Raw genomic sequence first — 23,022 nt, forward strand, 5'->3', positions numbered from 1 at the left:
CTCTATGCCCCAAGGGAACTGGGCGTTACCTCCAGAGCCTTTGTCTTTTCATCCTCTGCTTTCCTGTGCTGACGCTGTTGTTCCTCAAACCAAACTCGGAGCTCAGATTCCTTCAGCTGTTCAGCCTGCAAGTCTCCAAGTGCAGCTGCCAAATCCTTTCCTTTCTTTTCCAGTTCAAAACTGCCAAGTTCAAAATGACATATCTGTGTTCAGAACAAAACATCCTTCACCAGCAACTACCAACATGACATTTTGGGTTGTTTTCTCTGAGTTGGTCTATTGATTTGTTTCTTGAAGGTGGTTTCTGCTCTTTCTAAAGAGAGTCAGTTTTCAAGTCGCAACTATTTAGCATCTGAAATCATTTACCTCCCTGCAAGCCAAGCTAGAAGAATTGCTCTATTTAGTAACAACTAAGATAGGGAGAAGTTATTTGTCCTGGCAGAGCAAAGCTGTTGCCCTGTGAGAGGAAAGAAAAACATTGGCATACACTAGGAAGGGAGTGGGGAAGGAAACATACCCCGGAATGACAGAAGCTAGTAAAGAAAACATATCCCAGAAAAGTGAGAGAGGTTAGTTTTCCTCCCTATGTTTCCAAGTGTTAAGCCATTTGTGTGTCCAATTACTACAAAGCTCTCTCAGACCTGCTGATAAATCAAATAAATTAATAAATCTACTTCTCACCGTAACTGATTTATTTCCCTCTGAAGCTCTTCCAGGGATTTCTGCAACCTTTCGTTCTCTTGCTTACTTTCATGAAGTGTTGATTTCAGGGCTACTTTTTCTTGGTTCAGGAGATCACATGTTCCAGAGGCTCTTTTCTGCTCTTCAGAGAGAGACCTCTGCAAGTCACTTACAATAGATTTTTCCTGCTGAAGCTTATATTCCAATAATTCAACTAGGAGAAGAAAACATTAACACTTATTTATATTATAGATAAATTGACAATATTATGTCACACTAATTCAAATTGGGGGGGAAAAAAAAATCAGCTGTATTAAAGTGTTCTTGTCTGGAGAATTAATTTCTTTCAAAACATGAAAGGAAAGATGCACAAACACACTGCAGTTCTGCTGCTAATGGACCCCAAGCAAAGTGAGCAGAACATGAGAGCTGGGTGAGACTATGACTCTGTGATTGTGATATACTGTAAGTAACCTGTTACTAATGGGTTCTAAACCCCAAGCAAACCTATCCACTTACAGACCTATTTTATGGCACGAGTCACTAAATAAAACCTATCTTTTGCCAGCTCTGTTCAGTAGTAGAAACAACTTTCCCCAAATTTGGAGGTTGTCATTATGAATGTACCTATGTCTGCAGTATTATGTAATGTAAATATGTTTATTGTAAACAAAATTAGCAATAAACTTCTGGACTTCCAGAGAATTCCCTCTATTGGACAGTGCATTTGTTGGTATTAATAAGTTTTTAAGTGGTTGAATGCTGAATGATAGTAAAGGAAAAAACAAAAACAAGGAAAAAGCAGTGCTTTGCTTTGAGGAGATATGTTTATTTGATCAAGGACACTTGCATTTGGTTTCTTTATTATCTAAAGGGAACCTGCAGTGAAAACCAGGCTTGCTTATTTAGTCAGGCACATGGTTTAGGGGTGGGCTTGGCAGTGTTAAGTTTATGACTGGACTCCACGACCTTAAAGGTCTTATCCCACCTAAATGATTCTGTGATTCCATACTAGCAAACATATATATAAACAATTTCCTGAAAACAAACAGGGGTATTTTACTGTCCTTACTGCGTTGTCTCCTGTATGCACTACTTGCATACAGGCTTCTATTGCTTCAGGCGATTTTAAAGTTTCATAGAATCATAGAATCAGCTGGGTTGGAAGGGACCTCCGAGATCATCAAGTCCTACCCTTAATCCACTACCACTGCAGTTGTTAGACCATGGCACTGATGCCACATCCAGTCTTGTCTTAAAAACCTCCAGGGACGGAGAATCCACCACTTCCCTGGGCAGCCCATTCCAATGACTGACCACCCTCTCTGGAAAGAAATTCTTTCCAATATCTAACCTAAACCTCCCCTGGCGCAGCTTAAGACCGAGCCCTCTTGTCTTGCTGATTGTTGCGTGGGAAAAGAGACCAACCCCCACCTGGCTACACCCTCCTTTCAGGGAGTTGTAGAGAGTGAGGAGGTCTCCCCTGAGCCTCCTCCAGGCTGAACAGCCCCAGCTCCCTCAGCCTCTCCTCACAGGACTTGTGCTCCAGTCCCTTCACCAGCCTTGTTGCTCTCCTCTGGACCTGCTCCAGCCCCTCAATGTCCCTCCTGAACTGAGGGGCTCAGAACTGGACACAGCACTCCAGGGGTGGTCTCACCAACACTGAGTCCAGGGGAAGAATCAATTCCTTGGACCTGTTGGCCACACTGTTCCTGATACAGGCCAGTATGCCATTGGCCTTCTTGGCCACCTGGGCACACTGCTGGCTCATGTTCAGCTTCTTATCAATCCAAACTCCCAGGTCCCTCTCTGCCTGGCTTTCTCTTTTCTTTTCACAGATTTGTCTTTACTACTGATATTAGAAAGAAAAATCCCTTCCTCTGCTCACATCGTAGGCAACCTGAGTGCATTAGTAAAACTGAAGAACTGTACAGCACCTGCTTCTTTGCAAAACATCTTTTTTTGCCTTTTACCTTCAAGGCAAAAAGGAACTGACACAGAAGTCAGAAAGAACTGACACAGCAGACAGATAATAAGAGTTACCTTTCCTCCGAAGGTGGTGCTCCTGTTTGTTCCCGTGATCTTCTGCATTGGTAAGAGTTTCCTGTAACTGCTGGAGCTTCTCCTGGTTCTGCAGGTGTGTCATGCGGAGCTGAGCTCGGAGGTCCTGGATTTCCGAGAGCAAGCTATTCCGGTCCGAGGAGAAAAGGTGCTCTACAACCATCTGCCTCTGCTCCTCCTGGAAACAAACCAAGGCCTGTTCAATCCACAAGGCTATTTCCATGTGTTCTGCAAAGATAAACTCTAAGGAAAGGGTTCCAGCAGCAGTACAAGTTTTATACAAAAGCACTGTATATGCTTCATATTAACTCAAAATGTTAACATTATGTAAGGAAACCCCCACTTCACTTGCTTTACATTGTTAAATACATAACAGTTACTACAGACCATCTGGCCACAACCTAAAAACTAAACATTATCAGCAAAAAAAATCCCAGATTCAGAATTAGTTCGATATATATCCTTGGCAAGAGAGGTCTGTGAAGCTCTAGATAAATGGGAGGGAAGGAAAGAATTCTATCAAATATTTCTTACTCACTATTCCAGCCTTTCTGGAGTCAGCTAAAATAACCAATAGGCTTCATAGCACAATGTGCAAAGTCTGGGAAAAATGGTACGAAAGCAGAGACTCTAAAAGCCTACTGATCCCACACCATCTGTTTTAATACACAAGATAAGATTTAACAACAGAAGCAATAATAAAAAAACCAAAACACAACTTTAAAAGAAATAACAGGGAATAAAGAAGTTATTTATGGGCAGAACACTTTAAGAGATTTTCTTACTTGTTGTTTCATTATATACTCCAGTTTTTCCATTAATGAACCCGCATCACCAGATGCAGGATTGGAGAAGTGAGACTTCAAGTCAATTTGCAACACACTTCTCTCCTTCTCAAACACGCTCTGTACTGCTTGCAGAAGCTCTCCTCTCCAGTCAGCAGCAACACCTGAAGTTTCCTGTTAAAATAATTCTTTTTTAAATGGCATCTCTCTCAATCTCTAACCCAGTGTCTTTCATACCTTTACTGTGTAAGAGTATACCTGTTAACTTAAGCAGACCAAAAGTGTTTAAAGAGTACTGTTTGAATCTCAGAAAGGAAGAGTCCCTTACTCCTAACACACACACACAAACCTCATAACAATATACATTTCTGTACATAAAAAAACAGGTTACGTTGCTTTAAAGGATATTTGATTGCCATACCTTGTCTCCTCTCTCTGCCACCTTGCCAAGGTAATCTCTCAGGGACTGTATAGCATCCAGCAGGGCTAAGCCCTCCTTCCGCCAGCCCTCCACCACCGCTTGGGTCTGAGGAACGTCCTTCAGCTCCCTGAAACCAAAGGGATGTTCTGACAAAGCCAATATTTTGCGGCTCTCCTCGTATACCATCTTCAGCACAGTCTGAGAAGGTAAAAAAACAAACAAACAAACCAGAAATGGAAACAGGTATCAGCATCGTGAGAGAGTGTAAGAACAGGATGGGATAGCACTACAAAAATAAGGTGGTTGTGTACATCAACACGCTAATATGCAATTAAGCATAAATTATTAATATACAATTATGCCAGAGGGCTGTACTTTCACTTTGTCATTTCTGAACTATTTAGCTAACCTTCCTGGGAATAAATGAAATTCTGTCATGTCTGAAGCCATGTAGCTAAACCACCAGAAAACTGAATTATGTATTTAGACAACTTTGGCTTAATTTAGCCGATTATGTACAAATAACATCTCCCAAAATAATCAGTTTTAATAATTTACACAGTGGAAATTGTTTCCTCTGACACTGTCAGGCCAAATAATATATTTTAAATAAATTCTCTCTTCACAAGCTATGTGATGTTTCCTGGCCTCTTTTCAAGGAAGGTCACTGGAGATTTAGGTCCTTTTCTTACACACATCTCATTAGAAATATGCCAGCTTCCATGTGAAGCTGTTCCTCACTGCTACTCACTTTAACAACAACAACAACAACAGAGTACTTTTCTTTAACTCTTGATATTCTTTCCTTGTACTCATTTGAATGACTTAACTTTTGAACCAACTTGAGTTGCTTTTCCATCACTGGAACTGAAATAGTGATTACTTCAAGAACCAATAAAACCTTTAGTGAACAATAACATCAGAAGCACAAGTAAAATGTTCAAACGGAACATTTAGTACTGGAATATGCACTCAGATCTTAGAGCCAGTAAAGTCTAGATTGATGATCCATAAAAGAAACTAAATAAAAAAATAAATCTGTTACTTAAGGTAAAATAAAATTCACTCTTCTATGACGTCTCTGAGATGACGCTTTAGAGAATTATTGTTTTTTTAGATACAGAATCATAGAATGGTTTTCAGTTAGAAGGGACCTTTAAAGACCATATCTAGTCCACCTCCCCTGCCACGGGCACGGGGGACATCTTCTATTAGTTCACTTTGCTCAAAGCCCCATCCAACCTAATTTTGAATGCTTCTAGGGATCTACCACCTCCCTGCACAAACTGTGCCAGTGCCCCACAGCCCTCACTGGGTGCTTCAGTGCCTCTCAGTAAGGAATCTCCAATTAATAAACACCTTATGTGCTTTTCTGGTAGCACTGGTTCTAATGCCAGCAGGTGGTTGCACCAGCTTTGCATGGTTGGCTTTCCCTGGATCACTCCAGTTACTCCACATGCTCTTCCTTCTCCAACCCTAGAGCATCATGTCTGTTATGAAGGGGCCCTGTAGAGGGCAGGGGAAGGTTCCTCCTTCTGACTCGAGCAGCAATGAAGGCCCAGTCTCCTTTATCCTGTGAGTTCTGTGTCAGTCAGCTGAAGTGAGTTTGAATTCAGGCTTGCCTTGCCCCTGCACTGCCTTACTGCACTGCACAAATCTTCCTACACTGTGCTGAGCAAGCTGCAAGAACCTGCTAAGTGTATTAATAGGCAGCACTCACTTTCTAGGAAGTGTATTTCTTCTAGTTTCTTATTACTCAAGAACTCACTATAACCTACTGCACTTATCAGCCTCATAGGTGAGAATTTCTCCCTTTCCACAGCTGGAATTCTTGGAATGGCTGAGAGCTTGTTCAGCTTGTTCACCAAACCAAAGAATGCCAGGCACACACTTTCCTCAACTTGCCTTTCTGTCTAGAGTGAGCACTCACTGCTTAGTCTTCTGTGTATTCCTCATGCTCCTTGAACTGACTCTGAAATATCCCTCCACACCTTGCAAAGGTGTTTCCACAGCTCTCCATCACATCAGAATGACAAGAACAGGCAGGGCAGTATGATCTCAGCTAGCTATGGTTGCTTCTGAAACAGCTTTCTGTGAAGCCTCCAAGACAAACCCATAAAACAGATCAACCAGGCCTTGAACCACCACATTCTGAAACATCACCAGTGCTGTCCTAGCAAAACTAGTTCAGTTGCAGCAAGCACAAGCAAATGCCAGTAATTTTACCACAAGAGATGAAAAATGACTCAAAAACCATAACCAACTCAAAGTTTAAAGCATTACAGAGCAGTTTTCAGTGTAAATGTAGCAGTCAACTCCCTTTCCTGTTAGCACTTCATTTTCGCTGTCCAGTTTTAATCTGCTGCTCTGCTTGTATTAATCATACATTACCTTCAGTTGTGGTGAAAGTACTTCCTTCTCTTTCACTGATTCCATAATATCTGGGAACACTCCACGGTACCGTAGATAAGCCATGACACTGGCATCTAGGTGGTCTGATGTTTGGAGCTCCTGCTTTAGTTTAGTTGCCAAATTTGAGCTGGTATCTGAAGGAACAGACAACCCCCCCACGCCCACAAGTGTTATAAATATGAAAGGAACCTGAAACCAGAACAACCACTTGCAAAATAACCATGATATCTTCTCCCAGTCTGAATGTAGGGTCAGATCAAGTTGGTTGGTTAAGATTTTAACTAACTTAAGTTAAAAGGCAGGAAGTTGTGTTTAGCACCAGAGAAAGTGTTGTAGTTAAAAATCAGGACTCGAGCCCCCTGCTCCCTTTTCAGTATATGAAGATGAGAAGGTAAAAGCAGGCACAAATATACAAATGTTTCTAAACAAAGAACACCCTGCCAGAGGCACAGGTTTCCAATAAAAGACCTAAAAGTAAAAAAAAAATGGGAAAAAGAGGAAACATAATGTTTTTATAATAAAGTTAACATAAGGTGAAAGGAATCTACAAAGTTAAACTTACTGCTGCCACATCCACTGCTCATCACAGATGCTCTTGATCTTACATCATCTTGTAAATCAGAAGGGGTTAAAGTCAGGTTATCAGCCTCTCTCATCTGCTTGGAAATAAAATTTTCACATTTATTTAGTTTTCTGAGTCCAGCTGTTGTTTTCTGCATTCATGATAACTTTGTTACTAGTGCACATCTCAGCAAATGCCTACTTGATCATAATATTAGAAATGGCAAATACCATGATGAATGCAACCCTGGTGCTCTCTGGAAGCCATTCCATCTCAATTTTTCCCTCTTTTAACAGTCTTAAGAAACAGACATGCATTTATATTTAATTGCCCCTCAAAAGCAAGGCACAAAAATGTACAACTGAAAATAAATTTTCTTAAGTACAGACTTTATCTTCCTGTGAAATTACAGGATATAGACAATATATAAATATATATATACATATATAATATCTAAAATATTTCCATTAAAAAAAATCCCTCTATTCTCCAATTTTGAAAGAGACTGCTAACACTCAACAACAGATATTTGTAAGTGGGGAGCTGTTTCAGTACACTGAGTACTGTGGTAGCAAAGGTTTTACAGGTTTTAGCTCAATTCTGGCACATGAAGTGTTATCACATTTTATCAAGTTGATAAACTTTATCAAGTTTATCAGTTATTATCACAGTAAGAGAGGAATTAACAACATTACTGGACCCACCCCCAGCACTGTGTAGGTTTCTACTCCTTGGAGTCAGTGGCCCATCAAGGATCCCAGGGGGACAGAGCTGAGCAGTCTTGTTTAATAAGAATTAAACCAGACTTGAAATAACACTTACCAAAATCTTCTTCCGCATGTCTTCGTCATCATCAACAGAATAGGTGCTTTCAGAGAAAGTTGGAGATTTTCTGTCTACTCCCATCATTGCATCCCCACTGCCATTGTCAGCCAGCCTAGAATATCCCAGTGATACAGAATTATCTCCTTGCAGGGATGACCTTGTGTGCATAATTTCAAAATCTGTGTTTTCAACTTCTGAAAAGGGTGTCAGGTGAAGTACTGGTTGAAGTTCCATGCTTGAATCTTGTTTTCTCATGATTTCAGGCGAGCCCCAGGAACACATACTTGCAACTAAATTCTGAAAGTCTTTTGAAATGTCTTTGTCTATGTCCAAATTGTGTTTTGGAGAGTCAGGTGTTTGACGAATTTCCAGCATTTGCTGGCAATGCTTTTTCAAATCTTGATCCTCTTCAGAGCTGTAGATCACGTCCAACTCCTGAAGCAAGATGTTTTCTTGTGATTGCTTAATCTGAGTTTTTGGATTTGTGCTGTGAGTTGTCAAGTCGAACAGAACTTCATCTTTTTCCTACAATGAAATAACACATATTAATTGTTTAATGGAATTTGAATATGATTTTACAAACTGAGAAACATGTGTTTAAAAAAGATCTTTTAAAATTGGGTGATTTTTCCCTTCAGGTGCTTCATCTAAGTAATTTTAAGCTAAAATTTTGACCTCTTCAATTCTGTGGCTGAGTCTAAATGATGCACTATTTGAGAAGATATTTTAGTTTACTTTAAACCTGTCAACATGGAAATTTGATTTCATCCTCCATACCTCTTACATTGTCAGATACAGTGAATAGTTGTTTTCTCTCTCATCTCAGACCATCACCTTAATCCTTTTGTGTTAATCATCCCTCTTAGCTAAGTCCTAGCCTATTTTAAGCCTAGTGCTGGCTGCAAGTACTTCCCTCTTCTCACTGCTCCTCCAGCTTTCATTTTAATACATTTCCTGATTTTCACACTGTTTCCACTTTTGAATCCAAGGAAAACAGTATGAGGGTTCTTTGCTCCTCTAAGAATGTTGCCAATATTGTACTTTTTCCAATACTGGGATGAGTAGATCCATAGGGAAAAGTCTATTGTAATGAATGCTTGAAGACACAATAGTTTACTTACTTTGACTCAACATTCTCCAACTTTGATGACCATCCCTCTTCAGCCTACTTTAAAACTCTTAACACTTAAACTATGGAAATACATAATACTGACATATAGACATCAATTAAACATTTCAGGATCTGAGTTTCTACTCGAAAAATTATTTTTAAATCATTTAACTGCTCCCAGAATTCCAGCAAAGCTCTATGTCCCTCAAAATTTTACCAGCTCTCTCTTCACTGAACCCTAAGTTACTTGTGTTCCTTAAACAGGGATCTAACAATCCCTACCTGTATAAGCAACATGGTCCAGTAGCCATCAGACAGAAGTCTGCTGCCTTGTACAGACACATTCAGTGGTCTGAAGTATATTAGTCTGCATAGGTCATTCAACACTCTTCCCACCTGTTTCCTTTTCCTGAGGGATTTCTGGGACAGACCCTAAATATACAGTATCCCCTAGGCAAATGGCACTGATGCAAACTAGAACTTCTAGGTAGATAAAAACACAAGCACCAGGAATGGTCACATTTTGCACAGCTACGCTCTTCATTCCGCTTTAAGAATTAACACGTCATTTTACATGTTAATTATCCTATAATTTCTTTAAATAAGTCAACTACCTTGAACGTTTATATCCATATCATACTGCCAATCAGGACCCCCAAAATCCGCATAAGCACTCAAACTCTTTTTTCATACAAGCCCTCTTACTAACACTTATCACCTCTATAAGTGAGCCTTAAAAGATGGTAAGTCAATGCATGACAGCTCTTTGAAAAAAGGGTCACCTGGGTCCTACTGCTCTCTAAAATTGAGTGATTGAGTTTAATAAGATCAGGTTATTTGGAGCAACTGGTTCTAGGAAAGATTCAGAATAATTACAAGAAAGAGTCAGATTCCTAAAAAAAAAAAGGAAACTAAGTATTTTCAAGTAGTTCTCCAATACAGCCATAAAGGATGGTAAACACAGTCTTGGTAGCTCAGGGTGGGTTGACCTTGGTTGGCTTGCAGATGCCCACCCAGCTGCACTCTCAGTCTCCCTCCTCAACAGATCAAGAGGGAAAAAATATGATGGAAAGAGCTCATGGATGGAGAAAAAGAAAAGTATATCACCTACTAACTACTCTCACAGGTAAAATAGATTGTACTTGAGGAATACATATTTAACCTATTGCCACTCAAATGCAGCTGGATGGCACGAAACAAAGACAAATACTGAAAGAGCTCCCTCCCACCTTTTCTCCCAGGCTTGCTCATTGATCCCAAACTCCTCTTGCTTCTAACCTCTGCTCTAGCATGGTCTTTTCCATGGGCTCTTTCTCACACTTTTTCCCCCTCTTACTCCTCACTGCCTGTCCAGCATTTTGGTCTCTGAAATATGTTTTTTCAGGCAGTGCTACATATATGGATAGTGGGCTTGGCTGTGTCCTGTGGTGGACATAGCTGTGCCCAGCATGGAGCAGCCCTGGGCCCCCTGCAGCTCCCCCACTGCCATCTCCTTGTAATCTACACCCAAAACATACCTTAGGATCCATGGTCAAAACCACACCCAGCTCAGAAAAGCTGGATAAGGTTTCTGTGGGTGCTTGCCCTATTCTTAGTCCTTCCAGGCATCCATTTGTAGCTATTGCTGGAGAAAGGACAGAGAGAGACAGACCCTTCAACTGACTCACCACAGCCATCCTTAATGTCACAGTATTCACCTTCTTCCTTTCTTACAGCACACAGAAGGATAAACTTTAAGGCTTTATACAACAAAAAAATACTATTAAGAAACAAATCATATACCAGTTTAGCAGTAGGGGAAGCCAGTAGAGGGAATGACTGATCATCATTTGCTTCCAGTTCTTCTAATTCCTCCATTCCCTTTTTAAGGACTACTCCTTTTCTTTCTCTCTGGCAGAATGGTTTGAGAAAGTTAGTCCCTTTGTGACCTAGTTGCTCCTTTAGCTGGTGTGACTCCAACTGAGAAACTTCAGCTCTTTCCGATCGTAAGGCTTCAAGCTCTTTCATATGGGCCTTGATTTGATCTTTCAGTTTTACAGTGCTACCTTGTAGTTCCTTGATTTCTCTCAAATAAGCTACTTCTTTCTGATTCAGTGTTTGCACCTGGAAATCCAGTCTAGAAACTTCTAATTGAAGACTATAAACATCTTGTGCCTGACTTGCATCTTTCTTTTCCAACTCAGTTTGGAGCTCTGCTGCCTTTTCTGTTAAATACTGCAGCTCGGTGGTGTCAGCTTCTCTTTGATCCGCCATTGTCTTAATCTGCATCTCCTTCTCTAGAATATTTGCTTCCTTTTCTCTCACGGTATCTTCAAGTTCTTGAATTCGAGATTCAGTTATCTTTGTTTCAACCTCTCTCTGAGACAAATGTGTTTGGGAAAGGCTGTATTCTTCCTGAAGTGCCTCATGCTGGATTCTCAGAGAGGCTAGCTCTGTAACATACTGCTCTGATGACTCTCGCAACTGTTGGCATTTTTTCTCCAGAATTTCCACTTCCATTTTGAACTGCAGTTCCTTCTCTTCCAGTTGCTGCTGCAGAGTTTGTCTAGCAGCTGAGACAAGCTCCAGTTCCTCCTGAAGTTCTCTCACTTTGGAGAGTAGTGATGCACTGTTTCTGTTTGGATCGGGATCATCCTGACAATCCACCAGTCCCTTCTTCAACTCATTCTGAAGGTTTTCCACTGGTTTTCCCAATGCAACCTGATAGAAGTCATCTTGGTTGTCACTATCTTCATGACAAACTGGTCCAAACTGTGCCAGTTCTTTTTGAAGCTTCTCAATTACTCCATGGAGTTGCTCTACCTCTTCATCCTTGTCCTTGCGCAGCCTCTCCTGGTCAACGCGAAGGTGCTCGACCAGTGATTTGAGTTCTTCAATTTCAGATTTTTGGTCTTCCACAACCTAAACAAAAGGATAATGACTGAATATTACTGCATGTAGACACAAACACTATTGCACATAGAGTTTACATTTTTCTTCTGAATCACACGTTCAACACCAGAAAGAACCGCACGCTTCAGCTGGTAGCTACTCAAAATAATCTCTACTTTCCTAAGAGAGTTATCAAACAGATTTCATTTACCATAAGATTCTGCTCACCTTGCTTCCCCCCAAAAATCAAGCAATGAACATACAGTAAGCACTCTTACTTTATTCTCCAGAGCATTCTGTAGCTCGAGCTGGAGTCTCTTCATCTGCTCATTCAAGTGATCGATTTCTTGATTCTTTTCTTCAAGTAGTGCTTGTGGGAATGACAAAGCTGAGGAATCATTAATACCTAGGTTCTGACTTTGCTTCACATGAAGTTTTGTTAGATCCTCCTGTCCAGGAAAAGCAATAATCTCATTAGAAAGGACTGACTTCCTCTCTCAACCTAATGGCAGAACAGAACTAGGGGCTTTATTTAAACATTCTCCTCTGTACTATAACATTGAAGAACTCAGGAACACAACTACAGTTATTTTATTTGAGTTTGTACCACCAGATTAGACTGCCACAACCCAGAAAATTACCCAAGCTTCTGATTTAAACCAAATGTAGAAGATAATGCTACAAGTATGAATCTAAAATATTGGTGGGCTTTGGTTCTAAAATACCCAGTATTAGTCTTGTTTAACAGTAATGCAATATTCCCCTGGCAAGAGAAACAAATCAATTATCTGTTTACAACATCATGAGATGATGACTATAACACTCAAGATAGAAGTTTTCTGACATTTTAGCCAGTGCACACTAGAGCTAAGGAAACCTACCTTCAAGTGTGCATTCTCTACCTGAAGCTGGTTGATGCTGGAAGTGCTAAGGTTTTTTTGTATCTCTAACTGCAAGTTCAGCTGCAATATCTCCTCGTTTTTGCTGCTCAAGTTATCTTTATATTGGTGTAGTTGGTCCAGCAAGCTTGCAATCTAAAAAAAAGAAGAAAATGCATAGTTGTTTCAATTAAGTCCTCTTATTTAAGTAGAAAAGATAAAAGTTCATTCACTGTCTTACTTAATGACAAGTAACTTCAGCAATTTCTATGATTTAAACTCTAATCAACCTGAACTAATGGAATAGCTGAGACATAAAAACAGAGTGAGAAACTTGTATTCCAGCTCCTCATCTGTAAAACCAAAGTACTGCAAAGGTGGGTTTCCATTTTCTTTAAAAAAACCCCCAAAACTAACTGCTCACATGAGATATGTTAACCTGTACTGTGAACAACCAAGGCTTGACTGATGTAGCTTGCAGTAACAATAGGAGACATATTAGCATTGGATGTGCAACTTAATCATGAGCAGTTAACATAAACACCATTCTCCTCCTCCCAGAAGACAAAAATTAGCATTGAAGTGCCAATCCCAGTAAGAGACATCAAACAGATGAGTCAATAACCACATATTCCTGTTTTTGATAGAGCAGTGGAAGCAGTGTGATTTTGCCATCCACAGGTTTTATCATCTCTTGCCATAATGGGTAGCAAGGTATAGGGGCTTAGGGAATCTGACTATTGAAGTTAAACTTCATAAGAGACATGGAAATCCCATCTGTAAGAAATCAATTTTTATTATCGTACTGCTCTTGAAAGAATGGTGTACAATTGACTGGAGGTTCATCCCATTTTTCTTCTTTGCACATCCTGAACTGGACCAGATGTTTCTATATCACAGATATTATAATAATTATGTAATAATAATAATGTAAACATACAGCAGGGTTTTGTATGCATCCGTGCATGTAAATCCAACAGAAGTTCCAAATAATGTGACAAGTGCTATCCCTCATTCTCAAAGTCAAACAAAAAGCTGTCTACCTTCTGCTCCACTTCAACTTTGGAAGGAAAGGGAAATCAGTTTACAACTGATACTGATCAGTCTCAAAGCTGATGAGAACCATCACAAGACAGTTTCCAGTGGGAAAGGAGATGAATACAAAACCAAGTAAGAAAAAGGAAGGTTAGTTAAGGCCAAAGCACGGAGAATTCTGGTTAAGAAGGCACATTTATTAATACATTAAATCATTCGGGTTTTGAATGAATTAAATTCCCAGCTATAAGTGTGTACAATATTTATGCAATTACGAGAGCAACTCAAGAGTCTGAAGGACTCTACTAAAGCTCTCACCTCTCTCTCCTTGGCCTGAAGTGCTTCCTGCTCTGCCTGTAGCTGCTCCTTCAGCACAGGGGCAGAACTGCCATCCACTGGCACTCGGTGCCTTGCTTCATCCAGTTTAGACTGCAGGGCAGAGATCTGGATCAGGTTATTGTACTGTTGCTGTTGCAATGCCTCTTTATCCTGAAAAAAAAAAATATTCATGTTATTGCTGTCAATATAGAAACCTTCCTAACCAGAACAATGCTGCCAAAACACTTCAGCATCCCTGACAAACCCAGTACAGGAAAAGCACATAATCTCAACAGCCTATAAAGAAATAGGAATTCAAAACAATTCAATGTTTTAGCTCACTGAAGTTTTACTCCTTTATTTTTTCTAATAAAAACCTTGCCAACAGCAGCACCACGGTCTCCATCCAATCCAAGGCAGACAGAAAATGAATGGGTATGGTTTTTGTGGGTGTGGATAAAACCACAGAAAGGCTTAAGCTGGGAAAGGTCTTTAGAGCTCCTTGGTCCAGCGTCTGACTCAAAGGAGAACGAACTTGGCTCTGCTCAGGGCATTCTGACACGGCAGAGGTATCACTGCCACTCTGAGCCCCCTTTTTCAACATCTGGCTGCCCCCAGTAGGACCCCTTCACCCTACCACTGAATTGGGATTCCCCCTGTTGCAGTTTATACTCATATCTTCTCATCCTTTCACTATGCACCTCCAAGTCTGACTCCACCTTCTCTATAACCTCCTATTATGTGACTGTGGGCAAAAAGATCTCTACAAAGCTCCCAACAATACTCAACCAAGGAAAACTGTTGGCAGGAAACTGAACATTTACTTTAAGATGGTAGAAAAAAAAGTTACTCAAATATTTGGTCAAAGACAAATACTTTTGCTAAATGGAATGTAATTCTTATCTCTAAGCTGTGATTAAATCTGCAGTAGTAACAAAGCACTAAAAACTTCAGATCATGGTGAACAGATCTGGCTTTAAAGACACAGAGCAAGAAGGGCTACAGATTAAGATAATATGACTTTAAACATAGGGACTTATGAAGACCCTCAGTGTTTAATATTCAGTAACATCACCTTCTCAGAAACTTCCAGGCAAGCACAAGAGCAGCTCTGAACCACACAAGCATGACAACTATTAAAAGCAAGCTCTACACTAAGACTTGGAGTAAGTCTTATTAGTAGTGTATAAGCATACACTACTTACAAGTAGTACATAAGTCTCTATAGTGGACTTGGAGTATGTAAAACCAGATTTTATTTAAAACTGTGGTTGTGATATCTGCCATTAATATACCAGTTTAACTCACCACTGGGTGCAGGGAGTCACAAGCACCACCAATAACCCCTACAAAGCCACTGCCACATAATGCCAACCCCGCTTCAATAAGGATTTAAAAATTACTTGTTTCAGTTCAGTTTCCACTTTCTTCATTTTCTGCAGCTGTTGTTCCAATGAATGTACAGTCTTGGAGACCTCAGCACCGCTGCACTTCAGCTCTTGGATCTGTGCCACCAGTTTTTCTATCTCTTTATCACGAGCTGTAATTTCCTGGTGTTTTTGCTCCTTTTCTAATAACAGCTTATTGTAATCATCCATCTTCTCCTTTAGTTCTGCTTGCAAAGATTCTACCTATACAGAAATCACAGTGTACATACGTTCAGGCAATATAACAAACTTTTTCAATTGGAAGCAAGAGTGACTTCACGTCAAAGCAGTGGAGTTTTACTACAGTCTAAAGAAGTGTTAAAATCCCAGGTGAAAATAAAACAAGACGTGGACAGAAAGGATGAAAAAGTAAAATTAACTTTCTGAAATCTTGTTTTCCAAAGGCAGCAGCTCTTAGGTAGACATTTGATTACTCTCTCTTAATATTTGCAGTATTCTCACAAAATACTAGATGAAGGCATGTTCTCAAAGGAGCCTTGTGGTGTGGGAGGTTTGTTTTAAGATTAAAAAAAACCCCAAGACTACATGAATTATTATGAACAGCATTAGATTTATTTCTGTAACCTCAGAACCCTCTTCCAATATTCCAAGGAATTCCTGTTTAAAGGAAGATACCAAGAACTGAAAGACAAATACGCAATGTAACATACCCAATGCCTACAAATCAGAGAGATAGAGATTCCCAGGAGTCAACATAGGACAGGTACTTCTTTTTCCAAAAATCATTTAAATATGAAGAGGATACCAATTTTGAATTTGAGCTCACTGAGATCCAACCATACACAGCTGCAGGAAAACAGTCATTCATTCATCCCAGTAATCAAGCTGAAGGTAAGGCTAGGAGCTTTGGTGGGTGTGCGTGACAGAATCTACCTCAAGGTGTGATAAAGTCATTAAGCACATTGAAAGCAAGCTCAGGCAGGAAAGCAGTTGGAAAGGAGAAATAACCTGGTCAACACCAATGAGCAAGGAAGATGAAACTTCACAAAATAAATGCTTTGTTCATCAGTAAGTGTCTGAATTGATGCAAATCCCACTTGGACATTATAAAATAAAAATTCTTTGCATTAAGACAGAACTTTATGTCTTTAAAGTATTATACAGATACTACTAAAGCAGCAAAACACGCTCTAGCCAAATAGAGAAAAAGAGTCAAATTAATAAGCATGGAGAGTGTCAGAGGTTGGTTAAGAAAACCAAAAGTGATTAACATCATATTTTCAACTGCTTACAGGCACATAAACATTTCCTTAATTATGTATGTATCTTACTGTCTTCTCATCTCATCAGCAACTGACCAACTGTTAAGCATAACACAGTTAAGGCCTTATAGTAAAGCTTTTGGGTATAGAAAAATATTCTAGAAGTCTAACCTTTCTAATGCTATAAAATTTTGACACGTGAATCCCAAAACTATGACACTTCAGACATAAAAAGTGTGATTTTAACACCACATTGCTAGGAAGCTGGTTTTGCAATCCTGTAGCTAAGGAAGGAAACACTTCCACAACCTTCACCCTCACGGAGCACACTGCAGCTCCCAAATACCAGCCAGCACTCTTTCCCCAAAATAATCCCACTCCCACATACCTCGAGCCCAGTGAACAGCAGAGAGGGCAACTGTGAGCTTGTTATAGCTGCTACATGCAGGAATTAGCAGTTCACTTGAACTGGTGTGGTTTGCAGCAAGTTAAGCGCTTCCTGATGTTACAGTTGCATTAAACAACCAAACAAATCCTGATGTTTCCTTTTTGGCATGGAATGCCTGCATTCCTCACCCTACCTACAAATGTCGCTTGCTTAGTTACCATCCTAGTGTGTCTTTCTCCAAGTTAAGTTTTCATCCTTTCTGAAAGGGGTTGCAAAGCTACAGTAGTTTATTTTTTCAGCCACGTCCTCCAGCATGGAAAATTTGCTCTATCAAAGATGCGGTTGCTCTTACAAGACAAGCTTTTCTAACACTGAGGTACACAATTCCATAAACTATACATAAATAAACAGATAGAAATGTAACTAAGTAGTTTACAGATTGAAGTTTTGGTAAACACCAGGTCACAAACAAAAGCTGAAGGCTAAGGCACAGTATCATCACCATTCCAGTATCTTTGTTCCATATACTCCAAACCTCAACTTCTCCTTTCATGACAAAAAGCTCTGGTACAGTGAATAACTGCCTGTAATACCTTTGAGCAATAAGCCAGGAGAACAAACTATTTATGCAAAGGAAATTAAACTGAAAGCAGTTCCTCATTCCCTGAAAGAATTCTGCCACCCTAAAACCTGTAGCCTTAGCTCCAAGTCACACCTTGACATATCAAGAGGAGGAAGAAAAGCTAAAGCAGATCTAGAAAGGATTGAAAGTAAAAGGAAAGAAAAGTTAAACGTTCATGCTGTTTTCCATACCTGTAGAATCAATTCATAGTTCTGTATAATGTTCATTTATGTGAAAAAACACAACCAACCAAAAAAAAGAAAAAGAAAAAAAAAGCAAAAGTTAATGTTTGAAACCAAGCATCAAAAAAATGAACATATGTAAACATGGGCTCATTATAAACCTAAATAGGATAAGGCATGCAGACAAAGAATATCTCCATTATAACTGCTATAGCTGGAAAAAAATAAATACATTTAGAACCCAGAAGTCATCCCTCAGATGTGCTCTGTAAAGCAGAGTGTTTCTAGTGTTGTCCTCCTCGGTTCAGACTCAGAGGCTGTGAAACCTTACTGTAAAGCACATACAACAGTTCTTTCCATCACTCTAACAAATAATATAAGTGCATTCTCACTGCCTAAATGTAGTTCAGTCAGTTGGGGAAGAAAAATCTGCTCTATGGGCAACAACAGAAGGGGGAAAAAAAAGTCTCCCAGGAGCCATATCCCCAAGAAAACACAGGTTTTGTTATTTAATTGCAGTAAACAAACTCCTTTGGTCATTAAGTGTTATTTTACTCACTCTGTATTCTCTGGGCTGTCCTGAAGTCTGTGATTTTGCTGACAGTTTTAACTGTTCTTCCAGTTTCTGAATCTCCTGCTGAAAATCATCGCGTTCATGTTCTCTTTCTATAGCTTGTTCCTGTAAACCCAGCCAGAGAGAAAGAAACTTGGCATTTCATTACAATATTGTGAACAAGAATGCTTTGGGGGTTGTTTTTGTGGTGAAGAAACTGTCCATTTAAAAATAATTAACACCTTCTAGTAGTCCTGAAAGCATATCTACAATTACAGAGAAGGAAAAAAACCCTTTTTGACTTCAGTGTACATACAAACTACAACTATCAATTAATAAAAAGGAAGAATTATCCTGCAATACTACAGAGAGGGAATTGAAAAAATTAACTTTTTTATTTCTTTTATGAGACTAGAATACCAAAGTCTTAATTTCAAACAAAACTAAAAATATACCATTTTAGGAACCATCTTCCAAGTCGCAGTCACAAACCAGGAGAAGAATTTATCACCTCCAAACCCATGGAAATGTGGTCCCAGGTTCACTTACGTCCATGAACTGCCGCTGGTTTTTAAGCTGTTTTTCAAGAACTTGAATTTGCTGTTTTAATTCAGCAACCTCCAGTAACTGTGTAGCCAGGTCCTGGTTACTGTGCAGCTGTTCTTCCAGTTCCACCTCCAAAACCTTCATTTGAGAGCGTAAGTTGGAATGGTCCTTTTCTGCCTGACACTGAAGCTCTAATTTCTCCTTTGATAAAAATTCTACTTCCTTGAGTAGACCTGAACAAGAACACAAAAATAACAGAAGTTTGTCAGTGCAGGGTACAAAAATCAAATGTTTCAGATGAGATTAATTTCAGGTATTTTGGACAGCATCAAAACAAAGAAAAATATTCCTGATAAATGGGTTAGAAGAGACACAACAGGAATTCTGATGCATGACTGCTCATGGGGTCTCCAAAAGCCATCTTAATAAAGGAGGCCAGGGGTATCTGTTCTCAATCCCTAAGTGAATCCTGGTTGGAGACATTCTAGACCCTTAGAAAGCTTTCACCTTCACCCCTGGAGACCTCCTAATTCCAGAGAGCCCCATCTCACCTGATCAGGAATCCTTCAAGTTCACTCCCTAAGTCCTTGCCTTCTCAACTCCAGTTCCACACTCTTCTTGCCCCAGAGGCTCTTTCCAAACCACACCAGTCCTCAATCGTCCCAATTCACTCCACTCCAGAGGTGCTCCATCCCCAGGTTTAAGCCCCAAATACCATTGTCAGCCACCTAATCTTTCATACCAACCCCTCCAAATGTCCCATCCTTTGCTGCTCTATCCTAAATCCTTACCACCCTTCTTTCCCAACTCTCTTAATCGAGCCAGCCAATATAGAATTCTTGATTCCTCCACACTCTCATGCCAAGATCTTCCTTAGACATCCACTATCCAGTTTCTCCATTACTCCCTGCCTCGTGTCATGCTGGATATACTGCCCCTGCCATCTATAATGGTAAATTAGCACCTAGTCCATCTTTCCAGTGGCCACTGGTGCCCAGCCCAACCCTGAGGCCAGCTGCTATGAGAAAGCAAAGTTATTGTATTTCTCTGAACTAGAGTGGGGATTAAAACCTGCAGAAAAATCATGCTTACAGAAAATCAGTCCAGTTCTCAGATTACAAAGGGAAGAAACACCTGGGGAAAAAGATGGCACATCTACAGACTGCAAAAGCATTACCACAAATAGGAAAATGTATATAGTTTAAATTATTTAAGTTATCAAGAGTTAATTTATAGCTACAAACTGAATTTTCAATCAGCTGGATGCACTCAATACGCTGTTTAGGGGACCAAAACTGAGACTCTACTGTGAACGCTCATGAAGCAAAGCTACTTTTATGTAAACATAGATAAGTAAGCTGAGCATGAAAAACAGAAGCCTATTTTGTATCAAAGCAAGGTCCTGCAAGAGATCATCATTTTACTTTTCAAATGTTCCATCATCACCTTAAATGTTTTCAGTCAAAGGTAAGCCTAAGGACCTTAAGTGGTCATCCAGCCCACTTTCTAGAATGGACAACCACAGCCTGCCTGCAACATTTTTTTCTAGGGTTTCACTATCCACAGGTATTTAATTACATCTCTACACACTTGAAAATAAGCAACATTTCCATATTCATGCTTAAGAGGATAAGTGTCACAGGTTTGGAATGATGCAACAATATTTACACTAAACATCGGGGAAAATGTCACCACAGTGAGGATAATGGAACAGAATGTGCAGGGTCTGTGAAATCTCTGGCTCTGGAAATCAAACAGGCTGGACAAAGAGAAACAAGGAAAGTAGATTCTGATTTGGGACAAAAGTATGGACTACATGAGCTCTCGAGGGCCACAGCAACCCTGTGATTCCAGGATTTAGTCACACTGGTCTCACTGCAGCAACTATACTTTCTCTGCATTAAGACGATATTAAGATATGCAAGTAAAAACTAAGAGGTTAATTGAGCAAATAAAAACTCAGCACACATGGAACTGTACCAGATTCTTTAATCATTGACCCAATTTGCTAAGCACCCATGGTCACCTTCTGAAACCAGTTGAAGTGGACAAAATTGCTCCTTGGTCCCTTTGCACAGCCAATATGAGAGCATGGCACACCCAGCTGAAGGAAACACAAACCACTTTGTTTTGCACTCACTCTACACAGCATGTTAGCCCTGCCCTCCCTTACACATTAGTATACTGGTACTGGGCTCCTCCTGCCAGTTTAAGTTTGCTTTCAGCTGATAAATACAAATCCCACACAGAATACAAATCTCAAAAAGCTCCCGTCCTGGTAAGTACTTCCTGTCTTTGAGAGATTGTAGTTGTCGATTACAACTACATTCTAACTACATTCCCCTCCAAGAGCTCATTTTGCACACGTACAATTACCAGGAGCCATGGACTATATAAAAACAACGGGGCCACGCTCTCTACCTTTCCTAGCATTGTGCTAAATAATCACAATAAATATTCATAAGTTCGTTGTGTTGTGGATGTAATTCCGGCTCTGACAGAATGCATGAAATGAAGAGTCTCCCCCAGTTTCTCTCCCAGCCCCCTTGCAGCTGCATTGGATGTATCATATATCACACGTACCATGAGATGCAGCAGAGCAAGCAGCTGAAACACACAGAAAAAAAGCCACCAGTGTGAATTCCGCTAGGAGACAATCCCAGCCACAGCTGCAAAACAGAGGATATCTTTTGCCAAGAGCTGGGTTTTGGCAGGCTGGAGATGGGAATAATCGGAATGAAATAGCACTCTAGTGTATTTGGTTACACATGGTGCAGAGAGGAGGGCAAGGTCCCGTGCACACTGTTATTTGTGCACCCAGAGGAAGGTCATGGACGTAGACAGACCCTGTGAGAAAAGAACTGACATTTGGGAAAATGAGCACAGGAATTTTTCCTTCTATATCCTAAGAAACATGGTTGATGCCTTCCCTTTAGCTTCCAAAGGAACACTAGTGCTTTCTGAGGAACAAAATACTGATTAGATAACACTGAGTTACCCAGTCACAGTCACCTCCTCAGACAGAAATGCAAGTTAATGGAAAAAAAATAATTAGGGAAACAGATTTTACCTGGAATCAGCAGTATTTAATAGAAAGCAGGTATCAGATTTTGGCAATCTCAGTAACTGCAATCTGTTTGACCAAATTTTGATCTTTTTTTTTTGTTTTTTTTTAAGCACACGTCCCCAAGTGTATAAATAGAATTTCAAGCAACACAATAGATCACCAGCTCACAGATCTGTTCCTTTGTAGACAAAACCTGCTATTTTATTAATGCTTATTCAAATCATGCAATTCCCCTTCAGTAATGCCCCAGCACACTCCTCCCCACTCCCAAAATCATTAGCAAATGCCAAGCTCCATTCTGAGTGCATTTAATCAGCAAGGTCATTCTACTCACATTAGTTACTCCACATCAAAAACGGGAGGAGGCGGCAGCTTTTCAAGGAATAAGCCATGTCAACTCCAAACACGATGATTTATATTTATCACGTTTTCCACCTACTACAAACAATTCCAAGCCAGAGGAAGAGTACTACAGATGATTGGGGTGGGAGAAAGGGGATGAATTTTAGGACTCGGCACTTGCAGCAAAAGCAACTGTTCAAGTTGTAACGAGCTGCTGGCAAGAGCTGGGCTGCTGTTACTGGGAGAATGTCAATCCCAAAATACACTGTAACCAGCTCAGTTATACATCCCCTCTCTTTCAGAGGGCAGCAGCAAATTTCAGGACAGTGAGGCGGTCACCAAAAATAGGTTAAATAAAAATAGTGTTTGAGTGAGATCTGAATGGACAGAAGGAATAAAGATACAGTAACAGGCAAGACAGCTCAGTGCAGCTTTTTCACTCCAACAGGAATTTACCCTGGTAACTTTTTATTCAATTGAGGGTTTTGGTTTACCCAGCTCACACTGTTTTGGGGGAAAAGTTTAGAAACAAGAGACAGTGAATATACAAGAGAACACATCTATGAATATATATATGCGTGTGTAAATAAAATTAATCTAAAAAATGATAGGAGAATTATATTTTAAGTGGACCACAAAACAATCATGGTAACTAAGAATGTATCAGATCTAAATGTCAGTCACTCAGGAGTTAAGTGTGCCTACTTTAGTT

At 40.0% G+C, this 23,022-nt stretch overlaps 1 protein-coding gene across 13 annotated transcripts in view; it reads right to left on the minus strand.

Moving 5' to 3' along the window:
- Positions 1-23,022, minus strand: part of PCNT (pericentrin) — a 78,683-nt gene that overhangs the window by 13,073 nt on the left and 42,588 nt on the right. For 6 of the 13 annotated variants that reach the window (XM_027666174.1, XM_027666177.1, XM_027666172.1 and 3 more), the window contains 16 exons: positions 18,905-19,134; positions 18,362-18,481; positions 17,812-17,832; positions 15,364-15,591; positions 13,961-14,131; positions 12,611-12,763; positions 12,008-12,178; positions 10,641-11,759; positions 7,745-8,272; positions 6,923-7,019; positions 6,340-6,521; positions 3,949-4,146; positions 3,528-3,701; positions 2,725-2,920; positions 682-895; positions 30-180 (listed from right to left, as the gene is read on the minus strand). In XM_027666174.1, the coding sequence (XP_027521975.1) occupies positions 30-180; positions 682-895; positions 2,725-2,920; positions 3,528-3,701; positions 3,949-4,146; positions 6,340-6,521; positions 6,923-7,019; positions 7,745-8,272; positions 10,641-11,759; positions 12,008-12,178; positions 12,611-12,763; positions 13,961-14,131; positions 15,364-15,591; positions 17,812-17,832; positions 18,362-18,481; positions 18,905-19,134 (3,953 nt within the window). The remainder of the gene's footprint in view (positions 1-29; positions 181-681; positions 896-2,724; positions 2,921-3,527; positions 3,702-3,948; positions 4,147-6,339; positions 6,522-6,922; positions 7,020-7,744; positions 8,273-10,640; positions 11,760-12,007; positions 12,179-12,610; positions 12,764-13,960; positions 14,132-15,363; positions 15,592-17,811; positions 17,833-18,361; positions 18,482-18,904; positions 19,135-23,022) is intronic. The other 7 variants (XM_027666179.1, XM_027666175.1, XM_027666178.1 and 4 more) reach the window with 5 other exon arrangements.

The sequence above is a fragment of the Corapipo altera genome, unplaced genomic scaffold, assembly GCF_003945725.1.
Source record: "Corapipo altera isolate COAL_440 unplaced genomic scaffold, ASM394572v1 81, whole genome shotgun sequence".
NCBI classification, from domain to species: Eukaryota; Metazoa; Chordata; class Aves; order Passeriformes; family Pipridae; genus Corapipo; species Corapipo altera.